This window comes from Zosterops lateralis, assembly GCF_965231275.1.
Source record: "Zosterops lateralis genome assembly, chromosome: Z".
NCBI lineage: Eukaryota > Metazoa > Chordata > Aves > Passeriformes > Zosteropidae > Zosterops > Zosterops lateralis.
This window is the reverse complement of record NC_139800.1, coordinates 22,103,436-22,122,113: the sequence shown is the minus strand read 5'-3', so window position 1 is coordinate 22,122,113 and position 18,678 is coordinate 22,103,436. Positions and strand designations below refer to the sequence as shown.

At 41.0% G+C, this 18,678-nt stretch overlaps 1 protein-coding gene across 3 annotated transcripts in view; it reads left to right on the top strand.

The window, feature by feature from the left end:
* DNAI1 (dynein axonemal intermediate chain 1) overlaps positions 1-18,678 on the top strand; it is a 139,520-nt gene that overhangs the window by 46,237 nt on the left and 74,605 nt on the right. For all 3 annotated transcript variants that reach the window (XM_083883044.1, XM_083883043.1, XM_083883042.1), the window contains one exon: positions 16,447-16,694. In XM_083883044.1, coding sequence (XP_083739170.1) covers positions 16,447-16,694 — 248 coding nt within the window. The remainder of the gene's footprint in view (positions 1-16,446; positions 16,695-18,678) is intronic.

The window sequence follows — 18,678 nt, the reverse complement described above, 5'->3', positions numbered from 1 at the left end:
CAAGGTGGGTGCCACCAAAACAAAATCTCAATTAATTTACAAATTGCAGTCAGTTGGGACCATGTTCTATGTTGAGCAGCAGCTGATTCACATTTTAACAAGCTATTGTTTTCCCAATTTGAATTCTATGATTTCTTGAATCATCAACTTTTCTCCAAGATGCACTGGCTGGTATTTGCACTATTAATCATGCATTTTGTCTTTTATTTAGTGCATGTATGTACATAACTACAGGATTAGTTGAGAGAAAGGGCAGAATGTGGCTTCTAAATGAAGTGGAAAAAAGTTCAGCAGTGGAAAGAAGTTTCAGCAAACAGCTGCAGGTCAGGAATTCTGAAAAACATATGTCTGAGAAAACTGGGCAGTGAAAGCTTTCTGCCAGTTGATGAGGGTATGGGATGATGAGGGTAATACCACTTCTTACTGGTATTTTCTGTGTTGAATAGGAGAGGTCATTCAGGCAATTTCTATAAAATATTGCCAGACTATATTCTGATTTTGTTCCTAGGTTTACTAGAGTGTTTGGCTGTGTCATTATATCTAATTCATTGTGAAGGTATTTGGTGGTGTCTGCCTTCTGCATTGCAAGATAAAATTTTTTCTTGTTTGTTGAAAAGAACTTCTTGTTAGCATGTTGGTTCGATTTTAGCCTTTGGCTATTGCAGTGTTGGTTTCATACAACAGGTGTGAATTTAAAGAATTATACAAAATCAGGTTGTAGTGGGCCTCTGCTTTTATCAGGAGAGGCTTAAGTGCTCTTAGTAAAGCCATCTTCCCTGATGGCTTCTGACAAATGTGTGACACTTTTAAATCAGTGTCTTAAAGCTCAAGAGGATAAGGCCTCATTTCCTCTTAAGCTGCTTGTCTCATCATTCTCAGACTTACTTGCTGGAGCAAAAACCTGCACAAGTGCGTCTGGCACATCTTGCCAGAGTACTTGTTATAGCTCCAAAGCTGAAATTCAGAAGTACAGGGACAGACCTTGGACTGGGAATTAGATGAGGGATTTCCCACTTCAGCCAGGTAGGCAAGTAAGGATGCATCCTTCCTGGAGAAGAGCCTCCTTCCCCGTGGCTGTGCTGCAGGGTTATTTTAATTCCTTGTGTGAATGTGCATGCACAGCAGCTTGAAGCTCATCACAGCTCTACTGATGTCCCTCTATTAGGAGAGAGGGTTCTGGAAGGAAACACCTCTCTGAAATAGGCTTCTGTTGCATTAAAACATCCACAGAAGAGGATCATGTGTGGGCTAATGAACCATCAAGTATTTTGCTACCCCTTGGGGGAATTTTCAAAGGACACTGAGTACCAGGGAAGAAGGGTTCTTTCTGACCCTGAGAACTATCCCTGTTTTGACTGGAAAAATTAGGGATGAGGGTTTACATGAAGACTCTGAAGATACTTCAGCACCTTCCCTTTTGTGTGCTCTGCAGAGATGGAGTAGAAGAAAGTACCCAGTGCATCCTCTGAGAACTATGGTAGCTGCTGTCAATCAGCTGTCTGAAGATTGGATCTGCCTGAATCCTGATACTGTATGGGCAGAGTCACTCACAATGTGTTTGGTGTTGTACCACGTGTTAATGGTGGCTGGCATCACCTCTGTATTATAAATATCCCATTGGGTAGTGGCACTGTGTTAATTCTTGCATTGGTTCATACCATTTTTACTGGCTTTTTCTAATCAAATATTTACAAACAATCCCATTGTAGTCTCTGGAATCTTGTGGCAGCTCCCTAAAGGAAACTATTAATTTTCTGCTGTACAGCATTGGTTGATTAGAAGCTTTGTGGAGGAGGAACTGATATGAAAGCATAGAAATGAAAACAGCAACACTCCTGCCAAGCACTGTAGCCTGTTGCTTTCATTCATCAGCTGGTTTTATTCATTAGTCTGAAGGAATGCTAGTGAATGAATCTTATTGGAGAACTACACAAACTGTGAGGCAGCGCTCAGGAGCACAGCAGCCTCACTTCCTTGCTGTCTTCTATCAGTATCCCTGTTCCCAACACCAGGGGTCAGCTTTCTACTGTTAATTTGAAGCTCCTTCTGTTCTAGCTATGGCATCTAGCGTTACAAGGTACAAGGAAACCAACTGGAAGTTCCAGCCTTCCTCCAGATCAAACATACTTTGCAGGAAGTGTTAAGGTAGAAATACTTACGTGTTGGGTGACCTGTATTGCACTTCTCCCAGCAGAGCTAATTTGCAGTTACCTTTCTCTTTCATCCAGGAGCTGCAGTTATCTATTTGTTGTTTAGACAGACTTCAGAGCCAATGGATGTGACAGCTCCTTCACGGTGACCTGGGATTGCAGAGTGGACAGGAACTCTGCCTGCCTGTTTTAGTTACTCACATGGTCTTCATTGCTGTCGTGTCTGAGGTTCCTTTCTGCATTGAGAGTCTGTGTCTTTCCAGATGAGGTCACACAGTGCTGCTTTACTTCTTAATGATGAAAAAACTAAGGCAATGAAAAAACTAACTCACAGAAAACAGCAAATACCCAGATCAGCATTCATCTCACATCCTGTAGAGCAGTCCTAGAAACTGCAGGCTCAATCCCAGCAATTCCTGTAGAATAAAAGTGATTCTAGAGATATTTTTTTCAAGTAGGTTATTCAATCCTCATTGTTGCTTCTCCAGACCTGTGCTATCACACCATGATTCTGTCCTGGAGGACCCCTAACTTTTCCCAACCATCCCATGCAAAGAGCGGGAAGCTTTCCAACTCACCTGTCTTTGCTGGTTAACATTCAATCAGACAGCTGGGTCACCAGGCAGTTTTAAAGACCTAGTCCTCCTTAAATTTAGTTTAGGAATTACTAGTTATTGAGATTGAATGTTACATAAATGTAATGTCACTATCAGTACTCAAAGGTGGTAGTATCATTTAAAATTACTGGGTTTTTCAGCCACATCAACAATCACAGGGCCACTGGGGTGAGATCACAGAGGAGGGAGTCAAAAATGGCAGAGGGAAAGAGAGATCAGCATTTTTAGCAGCTGCCCATGGTTAGATTGGTTTCTGTCAGTCATGAAACTGGACTTGAAAATATTTTTCTGTCTTGGTGTACACTCTGAGAAAGTAAACTTCCAGCTAAACCTGTAAAAGTGGTTGCAGAAATGTGTTTAAAGGGGTCTGACATGGAATGCCCTAGCATTGACTTACTTGAGAGCACCAGGGGGAAGAGGTGCTACTTCTGTGTATGATGCTGGTGAACTCTTCAGTGGAATGTTGTATTCAGCTATTAATAGTTCACTCTTCAAAATGGATGTTAAAATTGAAAAAGGTTCAGAGATGAACCACGTTATGAGTTATGTTTGAAAACTCTGCCTTACAGTTAAATTCTTAAACAATTCAACTTGTCTTGTTAAGGAGAAGATTAAGTAGTGATTTGATTATTCTCCATTAATTACTTGAAGGGAAAGGAAGGAGATATCTTATAGAAAAGAACTCTTTCATCTTACTTTTTCATCTAGGACAATCTAGCAAATGGAATTAGAATTCAGAGATCTCAGAAAGCTGGAAATGAATTTTTAATGGTGGAAGTGATTAAGCATAGGAACAAATAAAGGATTTATTCATCACAACTATCTTCTTTAGTCTTAGAATTTACAAATTTGCATTGAACACATTCCATCATTAATTCTAGTGATATGTAAGTTACTTTGTAAGCTCCTGAAGTTAGATGGCTTGTCATTATTCCTAGGGTAGAATGGTACAAAGAAAATTTAAAGGGCCCCATTAAAGACTTTTTCTCCAAAGACTTTTCTGTCTTTTGTCCTGGAGATGAGTGTGGATCATTTTTCAGCAGAATGCATTAGTAAAAACCTGAAGGAAATCTATCTAGTTTAATGTTTTCATTGGTTGAAACTTGTAAGATATTCAGGCTCTTCTTAGCTTACCTTTGGTTTCTTGCTGCTGTGAAGCAAACCCACATTTTTACAATGTAAAACCTTCTTCTGTTTGTCTCTGCTCAGGGAACTCAATCATACTTTCTCTATTCTTCTCTTCATGCTTCGCAATACTTACTAGGCTGCCAAACTGTAGAATATAACCAGAAATATCTGGATGCTAACCTCTATTAATTCATAGGATAGGCCACTTCAGGTTAAGATTCTATCAGAAATACTTTGAAAATTCTGGCCATTGAAAAATAAGTGCAGATCAAGTTTGCATTTTTTGGAAACTTTTAATATCAGAACAATGTGAAAAGCTACTAATTTTGTATGTTTGGTTTTTTTTTTAATTATTTTGCATAGTGTCTTCTCTTGGGTATAACTTTGCTGTAGCATATGTGAGAGATGATAAAATTGAGTATTTTTTAGGGTATTGTAAAATGAAGTCAACTGGAGAAGGTAGGAAGAAAAAGTATTCAGGATTGTTTAACTGTATCAGTGAGAGATCAAAGTGGTGAATCATGCAAGTAGATTTGAGTTGTTTGATCCTTACACTTTTGTTTTTATGGCTATGAGACAAGCAGAATACAACTTTGCTGTGTGAAGAACTTGAGGCTCACTGTGTTTGTATGACTGTACAATCTATGCATCCTTAATTTTTCAACATTATGCTGGAGTTAAATCATTGATGAAATGAAATTGATGAAAAGTGGCTGCTCTTGGGAAAAGGCTCACCTGCAATAAAAGAAAGGCAGCAGGTATTGCTCCAAGAGCTATTACAAAGTCTCTCAGTCCTGAATAATTTGTATCACATTCCTCCAGATATGAGAGAGCTGCCTGGGGTTTACTGGCATTCTCCAGCTTCTCCCATCAAATGGTGTGTGATGAAGTGGTTTCCACTATTATATAAGAGATCTTCATAGAGGGACAGTTGTCTCGACTCTTGTATTGCTTGATGAGTTCTCAAAAAAGAAGCCAGCACGGTAGATTCTCAAGATGATGATACTTATCCCCACCTTGGCTCCTACTGAACAGCAGAGGAATTTTGTGGAGCAGAACATGCTTTCTAGATGCTATGCAGTCCCAGACTTCTTTGTCTGCTGAAGAGATGCTGGACAGAAGACTGACTGTCCAACAGCAGCCTGGCTGGTGGAGATGGGAGGTAATAGGGACATAAATTCCCCTTTAACTCCCACAGCAGATCCATATGTTGGTCAGAGCATAGAGCTGCAGGTCTAAAAATTTGGCTGTCACCAGAGAAAGGTGGAAGTTTCTTATGTGGATAAATACCTAGTGGAGGGGAATGACAAAAACCGAGATGGGCTCTTCTCAGTGGTATCAGATGAAAGGCAAAAATCAATTGACGTGAACTGAGATAGATAAAAAATCCCTTAAAATGTGAGATAGGACTTCTATACCGTGGTGGTGGTTGAGCAGAAGAGCAGTATCTCCACACTCTAAAGAGGTTGATTTTAAAAATCTGACAAACATATTCCTGGACACCGTGCTCTGACTGATACCACTTTAAGAAGGAAGAACTGGACTAGATGTTCTCCAGAGGTACCTTCAAACCTTAGCTATCCTCTGATTCGGTGATTTATTTTTTTTTTCATCCTTTATCTGTCATATCTGAGTGTAAGCCAAATTTTTGCCTCATGTTTTGCACAGATACTTGATGCTTTATGTGAAATTTCTGGAGCAATTCCATTGCCTAGTAGCCATTTCTTGTTCTTTGGAATTTTCACTCTGAAAGACTTTTGCCACAACTATCTTTTTCCTCCCTTCTTTGTTACTTGGTCAAAGGATTGAAATCTACTGCTTTGTGGCAGTATACAGTGCACACTGATGTTATTCAGGCAATTTGGGCATGAGAAAGGCCAAGGTGAAGCTGGAACTGAACCTGGCTAGGGACACAAAAGAGCTTCTATAGATACATTAACCAGAAAAGGAAGGTCAAATGAGGTGCAACTCCCCCCTCAAAAAATTCTGGAAAACTGGTAACAACAAATGAGGAAAAGGCTGAGGTACTCAGCAACTTTTTTCTGCCTCAGTCTTCAATGGTAACCTCTCTTCCTACACCTCTCAACTGGATGAACAGCAGGATGGGGAATGGGGGAGCAAAGTCCCTCTCACTGTAAGAGAAGGTCAGGCTCCTGACCACCTGAGGAACCTGAATGTACATAAGTCTTTGGGACCCAATGAGATTATGTGGTTGCTGAACCAGGCTCCATGATATTTGTAAAGTCATGGCAGTCAGATTAAGTCCCAGGTGATTGGAAAAGAGGAGCCATTGGACCTATCTTGAGAAATGGTAGAAAAAAGGACTCCAGGAACTACTGATGTGCCAGCCTCCCCTCTGTACCTAGGAAGATCATGGGATCTAGTTTCCTCTAAAATTCTGCTAAGGCACATGGAGGACAGGGAGGTGAATTGAGGCAACCAGCATGGCTTCATCAAGGGTAAGTCCTGCCTGAGAAACCAGAGGCTTTCTGTGCTGCCATGGATGCAGGAATGGACAAGGAAAGGGTTACAGATGTCATTTATCTGTACTTTTGTAAAACCTTTGACACCATCCCCCACAACATCCTTCTGTCTAAATTGGAGGGAGATGGATTTGATGGATAGGCTGTTGGGTGGTGAGGCATTGGTTGGATAATCACATCCAGAGCATAGTGGTCAATGTCTCAGAGTTCCAGTGGACATCAGTGACAAGTGGGGTCCTTCATGGATCCATACTGGGCCCAGTGTTCTTGGATGTCTTCATGAATGACACAGACAGAGGGATCAAGTGCACTCTCAGCAAGTTTGATGACAACACCATGCTGAGTGGTGCTTTGACACACCTGAACAATGGGATGGCATCCAGAGGGACCCAGACAGGCTCGAGGACTGGCCAATGGGAACATCACAAAGTTCAAGACCACATGCACAGTGCTGCACCTGGGTTGGGACAACCCCCAGTATCAGCACAGGCTGGGCATGAACAGACCCAGAGCAGCCCTGCCCTGAAGGACTTGGGGGTGCCTGGTGGGTGAGAGGCTGGACATGTCCCGGCCATGGCACTCACAGCCCAGAGAGCCAAACGTGTCCTGGGCTGCATCCAGAGCCCCGTGGGCAGCAGGGGAGGGAGGGGATTCTGCCCCTCTGCTCTGCTCAGGTGAGACCCACCTGGAGCTCTGCATCCAGCTCTGGGGTCACAGCATGGGAAAGACAGGGAGCTGGTGGAGGGAGCCCAGAGGAGGCCACCAATATTATTAGAGGGATGGAGGATCTCTCATATGAGAAAAGGCTGAGATAATTGGGGTTGTTCTGCCAGAAAGGAGAGAGCTTCAGAGTTTTTTGTGGCATTCCAGTATCTGAAGGGAGCCTACAAGGCCTATTTACAAGAACATGTAATGACAGGAGAAGGGTGGATGGTTTCAAACTGAAAGAGAGTAGATGTGGATTAAATATTAGGAAGAGATTCTTTACTATGAGGGTGATGAGTCACTGGCACAGGTTGCTCAGAGAAGCTGTGGATGCCCTGTCCTTGGAAATGTTCTAGGCCAGGTAGGATGGGGCTTGGAGCAACCTGGTCTAGTGGAAGATGTCCCTGCCCGTGTCAGGGAAATTGGAACAAGTTGATCTCTAAGGTCCCTTCCAACTCATGCCATTCTGTGATTCTGTGGTTCTGTTTGAGACTAACAAATATTTAGATATTTCTGTTTTCTTTCTTTTTTATTTCTTTTTTTTTAAACTATTTTTTCCTCTGAAATCTGCTTTTAGTAGCTCTTAAAATCTATTTACGCTAACCCCAAATTACACGCTTAATATACCTGCTTAAGATATATAATATTTCATGTACTATAAGTAAAAGCAAGCAAAACCCTCCACAATTTCTGTCAAAGAAGTGAATGTCTGGTTTATATCCTAGCCTTATCCAAAGAGGAATGCTGAAAAATATTGTCGAAATTTAATGTTCAGTAGCTGGCTACACAGAAAAATGAGAAGAGGTCCATTAGGGACCTGGGAGATGCTTAATTACAAATTACTAGGGGCCTAAGCAGTCCTCTAGATATCACTGGTTTTATGCCCTGTTTTTATACACTTCCTTAAACATTTGATGTTAACCAGTCCTGCAAACAGATTAGGGGCAGGTGGTGGATCTGTAATGGCTATTCTTAATTTTCATGGTGCATGCTAGTGCAAAATTGACTGCATGCCCACATGTATGACTCTGCTTCTTCCTTGCTCCTCTATCAAATCTGGGTCTTCTGCCAACTGTTTTCAAAAATGTTCTCAGAGCTTCTGTATCATTCCTCATTGTCTCCTCAATGGCCTGAGCTCTACATGTCCAACTCATCAGGCATCATCTGTCTGTTTCCAAGAGACAACAGTACTTGCCATAAAATGCTAACCTTCCTAACTCTTAATTATGGAATACATAAGCATCTCCTGCAGTGTGTGCATCCCCCTCCGTGCTGTTCCAGTCAGGATTACTAAAATGCTGGCAGCCTCGCTTGTTTGCAGGCTGGTGTGATTATCCGGAGGCAGCACATTTGTAGATGTCCATTTCTGGCATGATCCTGATGATTTCTATTCGTTGCGTGCCACCTGGAAGCCCCTTACTTGGCCACTTGATGGCACTCTTAAATATTTAGTTGGTTGCAAGTGTTCTCAAATGTACCAGTTTCATAGAACAGGGATAGAAGAAAAAGCTTCAGGTATTAAACAGTGAAATACTATCAAAATTGGAGCTTATAAAAACAAAACCAAGAAAGGTAGGAGCAAAAGTTCAGGTGATTGTGCCAAATGCTGCCTGGTGTGTAATGAGGATTAGTTCCTGTCCAGCTTCCCAGCTCCAGAGTAGTCTGTGGAGACAAGAGCTGCCTCAGCTTTTCCTCATAGGAGAGGTGCTCCATCCTTCTAATCTCCTCTGTACTTGCTCCAACGGGTCGAGGTCTGATGTGCTGAAGACACCAGAGCTAGATGCAGCACTCCAGATGGGGTCTCATGACAGCAGAATAGAGGGTCAGGATCCCCTCCCTCAACCTGATGTTAGCTTTCATAACACAGGCAGCTGCACCATTATTATTTATATTGTAAATTCAGGCCCTTATGAGCATCTTATTTAAAGAAGGAAATTTAAGGAAGAATTATAGTGTATGGTAGACCCATGATGAAAAAGCCTGTTGATTGGAAAGAGAAAACCCCAGTTTTCTATAGAGCATTGCAAACTCAGCCAAGTCACTTATTCCTTCTCCTTTTGCACTGCTCATATGCTCACTCTAAGGAAAGAGCTGAGATGAAAGCCCAATCTTCCTGCTCTTTTCAGGACAGTGCTAACATCTTTTCATTCCCTTCCCCCCTGTTTTTGTTTGCTTTTGAGCCTCCGCTCTCACAGGCCCTGGGAAACAGTGCATGGTTCCAGTGGTTCCTGAACACTCATTTTTGTTGGCCTGGTTGACTATGGTTTCTCTTGTATTACTCTACCAGACTGTATTTTAGAGTAAGGAAGGTTATCTCTATCTGTCTATCTATCTATCTATCTATCTATCTATCTATCTATCTATCTATCTATCTATCTCTGCTTCTCAGGTGTGTCTTGCCTCTGACATGTGCGGGGCCCAGAGCATATATTAAGACTGCGACAAGACCTCAGGACATGTATAAATTACAACTTACTTTGTCATCTGTCAATTTTGTCTTCTCTAAAATATCCAGAAGACTTTGAAATTCTGGCATTGTAATTCTCTTATCCAAACTGTAAGTTCCTAAGAGCCCCAACTGAAAATGTTAACTGGATCAGGAGTAACAAGGATTAGTCAAGCAGCTGGTGAAAGATGTCAAGCAGAATGTTGAATTTGACATTCAAGCATCTAAATCAGCAAAAGCCAAAATGATCTATCGTTTGCCTCCTCTCCACTGGTGGACTTACTCAGCATTTGCAGATCTTGCAGTACCAACACTGCTAATTGGAGGGTACATATCTCCTTGTGGCAGGAAATGCCTGTACTCACAGAGTTCAGGCCAGTGCAGGTGGTCTCAACAGGGGTGTTCAGCTTCCACTGACAAATGTCAGAAAATAAATGCCAGTGAAATTATCATCTGAGGCAGAGTCTCAGAGAGGATGCTGTAGTAGCCCTGGATTTAGGCATCGTTTTCATTGGCCCTGTGGATGGGAATATAAACTCACAGCAGATGAAATGTGTGACTGATGAAAAGGCAGGTGAAGTTGTAAATCATGCTGGGAACAGAGCTGTCCTACAGAGTGATTAATGTTGTGGCAAACCGGAATTATTCAAAGCAAATGCATTTTAGTGCAGTCAAATATAGTATTATACCTCTCTAGACAAAAAGGAGTGTTGTATTTTGGAAGCCAGCAACTCTTAAAAAAAAAAAAAGGAAGAAAACCCCAGTTTTGTATACAAGTAAGAAATCTGAGTCCCCAGTGTAGTATCTTTGCAAGAAGGCTGAATGTGATTCTGGTGTGCAAACAGGGAATCCTGAATATTAGTAGAGATGTTATTCAAATATTAGTGAGATTAACACTGGAATATTATGTTTGGTTCCAGAGCCAACATTTTTCAAAGCATACAGAAAAACTGTAGGTAGTTTAGAAAGAGCCCCAAGTTGAATCAAGAGTTGGAGAGCATGCCCTAAATATGTAAGAGAACAATATCCAGTTGAAATTTGGACTTGAAATTAATTGTGTCTGGTCCTTGCACAAATCCTAGCCATGTGATATCCTCCACTTATCTCTGGAAAGTTTCTTAATATTCTACTCCATGTCTGCTGAGAAGTGGCTTTCTCTTTGCAGCTATGGAGGCAGTGCATTTCACTGGATGTGGCAAAGTTAATGTTGGTTCCTGGCTTTGCTAAGCAGCCTTCTCTGGGCAGTGCTGGTGAAAATAAATAGGATTTTTTTTGAGTTCAGGCTGTGATGAGTATCAAAAGAATGCTGACATGTGAGTAGGTTCAGTTTTTTAAGTATTTCAGTGAAGAGAAACACTAGATATGAAAGAAGTCCTTTATCCAGCCAAGGTAGGCATAATAAGAATTAGCAGTGGCAAGCCAGGAAGTCAAGTAAGGAATGAGGTACAGATTTTTAATCACTCAAAGTGATTAAACTTTGAAACAAACTGCAAAATGAAACACTGAATTCTCTGTTTTTTTGAGCTCTTCATAAGTGTGCATATACTTGCCAAAACCAAGTTATCAGGCTCAAAACAGGATATGCCAGTAATATTTTTGGATCTGTGAAAAAGAGGAGGCCAGGCTTTCTGGCCTTGAGTTATGAAGTAATGAGTTCTCAAAACATTTCTGGGAAGAGACTCTTTTGAAAATCCAATATTCATATTTTCATTGCCCACAATATGGTTCACAGCCAGATCCATAGTGATGTGCGATATATCAACGCAGCATTGTCTTGTATACAAGTATGGTGTACTTGAGTACTCTAAACATTTAAGGGAATAGGAACAGAATGGGCACCAATGATCCTAGCTTAAATTTCTCAGGGATCCTGGAATGCAGTCTGCTTGAGCAGAGCCCTCTGAAGCCCCAGCTCTGTCCTCTGCACTAGCTTGCTGTAGTGTCTTCGGCAGTCCCCTCTGCTGCCCTTTCTCATTCTGTAAAAAGGAATGCTGCATATACAAGCTTAAAGCACTCTCAAGAGCTATAAAACTTTGAGATATTGTTGTTATTCCTGAAGAGCTTGGAAAACATGTTCAGTACATGCCCAAACTCTTTGAGCTCTTGGAAAGATTTGTTCTTTCCTGATTTTTCGGAACTACTGGCATACAGTTAAGATCAAAATGCCAGCTGTTTCCTTTCTTACAGCATCAGTTCTGTGACTGCTGCAAAGTGTGGAATTGGCACAGCTTTTTAAAATAAGCCAGGAGAGAGTCTTGCTAGAGCAGTGCAAGGTCATTCAACTTGTTTCACAGTGGGTTAGATTAGCCTGTGCTCAGAGCCGGCTGCACAGGTTTGCTCACTGACTAAAAAAAAAAAAAAAAAAAGTAGTGAAAATTTGCTAATTTGTGACTCGCTCAGTCATCATGTCTATGCCATGCAGATGGAAACTCAAGAATATTCTTAGATCGTGCTCAGGGCTTTGAAGATTTCCAATTTCCTAGGGAAGATTTGCTGGTCTTCTCTTTTTTTTTTTTTTTTTTTTTTTTTTTTTTTTTTTTTTTTTTTTTGTCCTCTATATTTTAAATATTGGAAAGACAAATAAACAGCTGAGATATATCTTTGGCTACCAACAATTTTGGCTGTGAAACTGATGTCACCTCCCCAGAGGATATTGCCTCACAAAGTGTAGAGCATGGGCAGCCCCTTCCCTTGGCTTCTTAAAAAACCAGTCCTAAAGAATAGAGCCCCAGCCAGCCAGCTCATCAAAGTATGAATGTATCTGGGAGAGTAAAAGTGCCTGTGTAGCTGTGATCCTCAGAAAAAAATCAGCTGTTCACAAATGTAGTGTTGTTTTTTGTTGTAGTTGTTTTGTTGTTGTTGGTTTTTTTGTTTTTTATTTTAGATGGGCTCTTAGAGAACACAGGACAGATTTTAGTCACCAGTAATTCTTTTTAGCATTATGATATCTTGGTCCAAGCCATATCTGTGAGACTGCGTGCCAACTTGAATTTTAGATAGCAATCACACGATCACGGGATCTAAGATGCAAGGCTGCAGTGTTTTGGGTTTTAAATCCTCCAAAGAGAAAGTAATTTGCCAGTTTATCACACAAGAAACTGCAGCACTGGCTCCTTGTGTAGTAAAAACACCAACTTTCATCCATGTCTGTGGAGGGTCCTCGTACTGAGATTTATTTTGTGGCTGCAGGATTTACCCTAAGCATTGTGCTTTCTACCTTGAAGATGCTGTTGCTTTGAGTATAATGGTTCAGCCACTAAGCATTTGGGAGGAAATGGAAGAAAACTATGTATGTCTCATGTTTTTTTTTTTCATTAATAAAGAGGGAAAGATACAAATAATTTTCTTCTTAAAGCTGTCCAGCAAATAAAAGACTTTGATCTGATATTGGACATTTGCTGATTCTTTTAAATTCAGCTAAGGAGTAACATAAATCAAAAATCTGTTAAAACAGGCAGTTAGTAAGCATCAGAACAAAAGATGCTTTTCAGATAATTACTTTGCATAAACTATTTGGTGATATCACAGTGATATTCTGGGGTTCTTTTCTACCACTACAGTATTTTTCTGAAAAGGATTTGGGGTGAATCTGTCCACCTTTACAGGCATATGCAGAGGAGCATTTTAAACAGTGGTCGTAGTTGGTTTGAAGCCTATTTCTGTTTGCATGTGATGCTTACAGGCTCAGTTCTCCATGTTGACATGAGTAATCATGCTATCTGCAGCTTTCATTAGCAAAACTTGTCTTCCTATATATACTTGTTAGATGTCAAAATTTAGCCTCTGCTCAGGGGAGCACTGAGGGATCCTCATGGCAGCAAAAGTCTGTTCACTCTCTTCTTTTTGCTGTTCTGCCTCGTGTCTTCTTGTAAAGAACAAGTCCTGCTGGCAGTGATTATGAGAAAGACTGTCTGATATCTCTAATATCTCCAGCCCTTTTATCTCAGAAGAAAAACTCCACCAGTTTGTACTTCATAGGTTGACATGGGAAAGATATTCTCTATTCTTCCAGTCCATACTGGTGTATCCATGAGGTGCAGAGAAGCTGTCTCAGGTCTGAAGCCTCTGCTTTCGCTTCTAACAGTGGTTCACCTTTGTCAGAACTTGAGTCTGCACCTTTTACTTGGCTGTGGTCTGTGATCTTCTAGCATTGATTCACCCTGCATCCCGAACCATCTGACATCTCCTTGTTTAGATGAGAACCTGTCTGCCCAGTGTTTTGGGGCAAAGTGCAGTACTCTGCTTGTTTTTGTTGAAAACCAAAAATCTTTTTCTTGAAAAAGCTGCACTTCAAAGCTATAGCACAGATCTGCTGCTGTGGGTATGTGCTGTGCTTGCCATTCTGGAACACTGAATATTACTAATGAAATAAGCTCTTTTCAAAAATTATTCATTAAAGAATATGTTGGTATGTCACAGGTTAGTACTCTGGATGAGAATTCACTCTACATTAAAATGGATTTATATGCATATGCTCAGCAGGTTAGTGTTTTACTGGGGCTTATGTGTCATGCTTCAGTGTTAATTGTGGGTAATTCTCATCACATTACCTTTCATCAAGAATAGGCTGTACTTTATCAATCATATTATTCAGCCCTATGTGTGGTATTCACGCATCTGTGATTTAACCCACATTCCTGACATTTGATAACATAAAGGAGACAATACAAGTAGGATTCAACTCTTAGATTAGGGTGGGTTTAACATTCCTTAGAGGCTACTGCCAGTGGACCTAGAGAATAAATCAGCACTCACAGTAAACTCCCTTTTAAGGTGTTGCTGGTACTGATAGTAGCAGGAGCTTGGACTCTGAGTGCACAGACAGACATACACAGACCTGCGTTTGGGTGTCATAATCTGAAAACCAAACCCTGCATTTCACTCTGCCAGAGTTTCTTCCCAAGGCTTTGCTTTTTTCCTGCCAGACTAACCCTCAGATTGACTTGCTGAAGCTGCTGAGCGATTTCACCTGATGAAGGCCCACTCTATCACCTCTCACTGAAGAATGTGGGTGGACTTTGTTCCTGTCAGATCACTGGGAAGAGAACCACCTCCAAAACCCCACTTAGATCTCTGGCTGAATCACTCCCTGTAGAGGTGTCTCCTCTGCTGTCTGTGCAAGGAACATGGGGGCAGATCTCTGAGGCTCCTCACCACAGTGCTAACAAATAGAAAATTAATGTACGCTACAGACCTTTTGGGAATACTCCAGGCTGGTCAGCCCACTCCAAGAGAAAAAAAGAGCATGAAATAGGTTGAATTCAAAAGCTATCCAACCAATTTGACTTAATTCTGCTCTGAGTCATTCCTGGTGGTCATTTCCACAGCCTTCCCAAGTGTTTTTGCTTCTGAGAAGAGCACAGATTCATCCTTATCATGCATGGACCTCAACTAAATATCAGTTTAATGACATTGCTTGGCTAAGAACAAAGACAATTCTGTGAATTAAAAGAACTGGGTAATCTCTGATGGAGAAAATGAGTTCACTACCTTTTTAGCAGGAATTCTTACAATAATGTTTCCCTTCTTAAAAAAAAAAAAAAAAAAAAAAAAAAAAGTTAGAAATATTATTTGGGGTCAGATATGTTTAAAGTAACATTGGTTTTGGAATCCCACCTGCAAAATAAAGAAGCTATTTTCCTCATCTGTCCCCAGTACAGAGAGACCTGTGAAAATATTCTATTTTGATAATCTAGTACAAAGCTGCAATAATAGTTTTGTTAATGTTTTTTCTTTACTGGTTTTTAGAGTGTTTTTATGTGGCCCTGTTAAACATGGAGTACACAATATCTGTACCTGCATGCTGACTTAGAATCACTTTACTGCTAAGGAGAGTTCTCTAAAGTTAGTGTTATCACAGGAGTACACATTTACAAAGACCTGATCCTGCAGGTTGGACAAAATGTTAAGCAAGGTAGGAAATACTTTTAAAAGGAGAGTGCTGTTCTGGAAACAGAATGTGTAGTGACTATTTGAAGCACAGAAAGCAGTGAATTTATTTCCCATATACTGTGTGCCTGAAGGCACTGGCAGTAATAAAAAGCACTGGATGGCTAGGATGCTCTCAGAGGCAGCATTGTTTTCATAGATTAGCAAAGTTCTTTCTTTGTTTCTGGAGAGCTTATCTACATCAACAGCTTTTCTTTCTCTTTCATAGAGTTTGAAAATTGTTTTTTTACATGATCGAAATACCCTAAGAATTGCAGAGACAGTCAGGGCATGATAAGAAAAAACACAAAAGAAAGATGGTCCTACTGAGAAAAGGGAGAGCTAATTTCAGGCAGCACAAAGAAAAGGTGAATGTAAATAGAAAAAAGATTGGAAAGTCTTGGCAAAAAAAAAAAAAGAGCTTCTGTGCCAAGCAGGGAGATGTTGAACATAAATAGAAAATAAAGCTATAGCGACTTTTACATTGTCCAGTTATGAGTAATGGCATTTGATATAATGCTTTATAGATACGTTAATGAAATATGTTTCTTTGAAAAAGTAGTGAAGACTGAAATAGCAAATATTGCCAATACAGAAATTTATATAGTGCTATCCTTGGTTCAGCCTGTATGCCTGCCATGTAGTGAAGTCCTAGCCCACAGAAAGAAATGTAATCCTTGCCCAAGGAAAGAAGTGTCCACAAAATTCTTTCTTTCCTCCATACTTCTCCTCTAAGGCTTCCTAGCTCTTTCTCCTTGGAAAAAAAAACAAACACAACAAAACAGTAGTTTTGCTGCATAAGTACACTGCGCCTGTGTCCTGGGGGTGGCATATCAGTGGTGGAAAGGATCTAGGCACACCAATATGACCATTTGGTCCTGTGATTGGTAACTGCATTCAGGTAGGTTTCAGGCATAGGTGGGAGCTGTCTGTTTCTATGTTTCGGTAGCTGAGGATCCTGGAAACTGATCTGACATCTCCTTGTTTAGATGACTTCATGAAGCAGGGCTATGGCATGCTCCTCCTCTACACCCTGAAGAACCCCTCCTTCCCAGAGTACTCCTTCACCAGTGAGAGTGGCGTCATGTGCCTGGACTTCCACAGTGACCACCCCAACCTCCTAGCTGTGGGCTTCTATGATGGCAATGTGGCCATCTACAACCTGAAGAAGGCAAGCTCCCAGCCCAGCTACAAGAGTAGTGCCAAGTCAGGAAAGCACACAGAGCCAGTGTGGCAGGTAAGTGCTTTTCTTCTCCTGTGACTGGGCTTTGAGTTGCACAGAGCTTGGGCACAGCAGGAGAAGTCATGTATGGGGAAAGGTGCTGTTTTAATACATGCAATTGATTAAGTTATATTTCAAGCTAATTTTGAAATATGCATAAAGGCGTAGCAACTGCATTAATCCTTGGTCCTCAGCAGATACTAAACAAGTGAGAAAAATGCTATAAACAATTATTTCTCCTTAGTTTTCATTATTATAATTGACTTCTTTTTGGAGAAGAACTGGTATCCTCTATATGTACCAACATGCAACACTATTTGTGTTCCAAACAGAAAATCACAGGACAGCAGGTGATGAACAGTGCATAAAAACAAGTATATCAACCTAAAAGAGAGCTCTGTTTGGCACATTAAGTCCAGAGACAGCTGCCTGTGGAACTGGCTGCCTGCAGGATTCAAGACATACTACTTTGTAGTTGACTTTTTGTTGACCTTTAAGTACTCTAGTGATTTCAGAACTGTGATGTGCAGGTAATGTTCTTAAACTACTGCCACTCTGAGTATGTCGCAAAGAGCCACCAGATGGGTGGTACTTTGGAGGGTCAGGATAAATATGTTGCTACATCCAGCTAACGAGCTGTGTCTGCAGTGTACTCTGAGCTCAGATTGAAGCTCTGGAAAGTATGTGTGCTTTTGATCTTGTTCTTAGCAGTAGAAGTGTGGCAGCACATATTTCAACATGGTCTGTATGAGCCTGTTGAGGTGCAGGGGTGTGGGTTTGGTTTGCTAGCCTAGACTAAAGGTGTTGCTGTGGTGCCTGTGGCTGTCACCTGACTTAGGCTGGCTGATACAGTCACATGCCAGTGTTCCTTGAACTTTGGCACATGCTTTGCATGGATTGTCCCCCAGCCATAGTTCTTTGTTATTGCATCTTCCAGTAAAAGTCCAGGAAATCGAGAGAAGCTGATGGGACTACAGATGAATGTGGAATATGCGAAGCGCAAGACCTCTGCTTGCTATAAACAGAGAGTTTGTGCGAATGTAACATTTCAGTGAAGATATGAATTTTATATTTCCTGCCTGTCTGTCCAAAGCTTTTCCTCTAGCAGGTATTTATAGCTCTTCAACAGGTTAACAGAGTAGCCCAGAAAGACACACACACACACACACACACACACACACACACACACACACACACACACAAAGAAAGCTTCTGAGCTTTTCCCACTGCCATTTTAGGCTTCCAGTAAAAAAGCCTAGCCAAATAGTAAGTCCTGTGTGAAGGTTTTCATGATCTTACTGCAGCATGCTGTGGGAAGTCGCAGCTGTTACTGCACATTAGAGACACAAAATCCCAGATCACTTGTGCCCCAGATGATATTGGAAAAGACCGTATGCTGAAGGGGTGTTACTAGCAGCCTGTTCCCTGCAGACCAAGGGCAGGTACATAAAGCAGTGGAGGCATTCTGTGGTACGTTTATGTACTGCATTCTGCGGTACATAGAGCAGTGGGAGTTTTTAGGAGTAGGTTTATGTGTACCTCTTGGCAGCAGTGGAGCTCAGAAGTGAAAAAAGGCGCTCTATGAAGATAGCTCTGAAAAGGAAAAAGAACTATTCCGTGGATATGAATAGATGTGTAAAGAATTTCCTGCTTCTTTATTTCCATAAGTTGAGTACTGCAAATCATAATAGTTGCAATAAGAAAATTTCTCTGATCAACCTGATCTAGTGGAAGGTGTCCCTGTCCATGACAAGGAGGTTGGAACAAGATGGTCTTGTTCCAGCTTTCCAACCCAAACCATTCTGTGATTCTGTGATTAAAGTACCAATATTTTTACTAAACTTCAGAATTTTTAACTTGCTACATAACTAGCAAGCAAAGTTAATAGCTAGGTGATTCTACAGCAATGTGAAGATCTTGTACCTCTGTTGGAAGGATCTGAAGTGTAAGCATTTGTCAATATCAGCCAAAAGGTTTAGAGATTTTCACTCCATTCGAT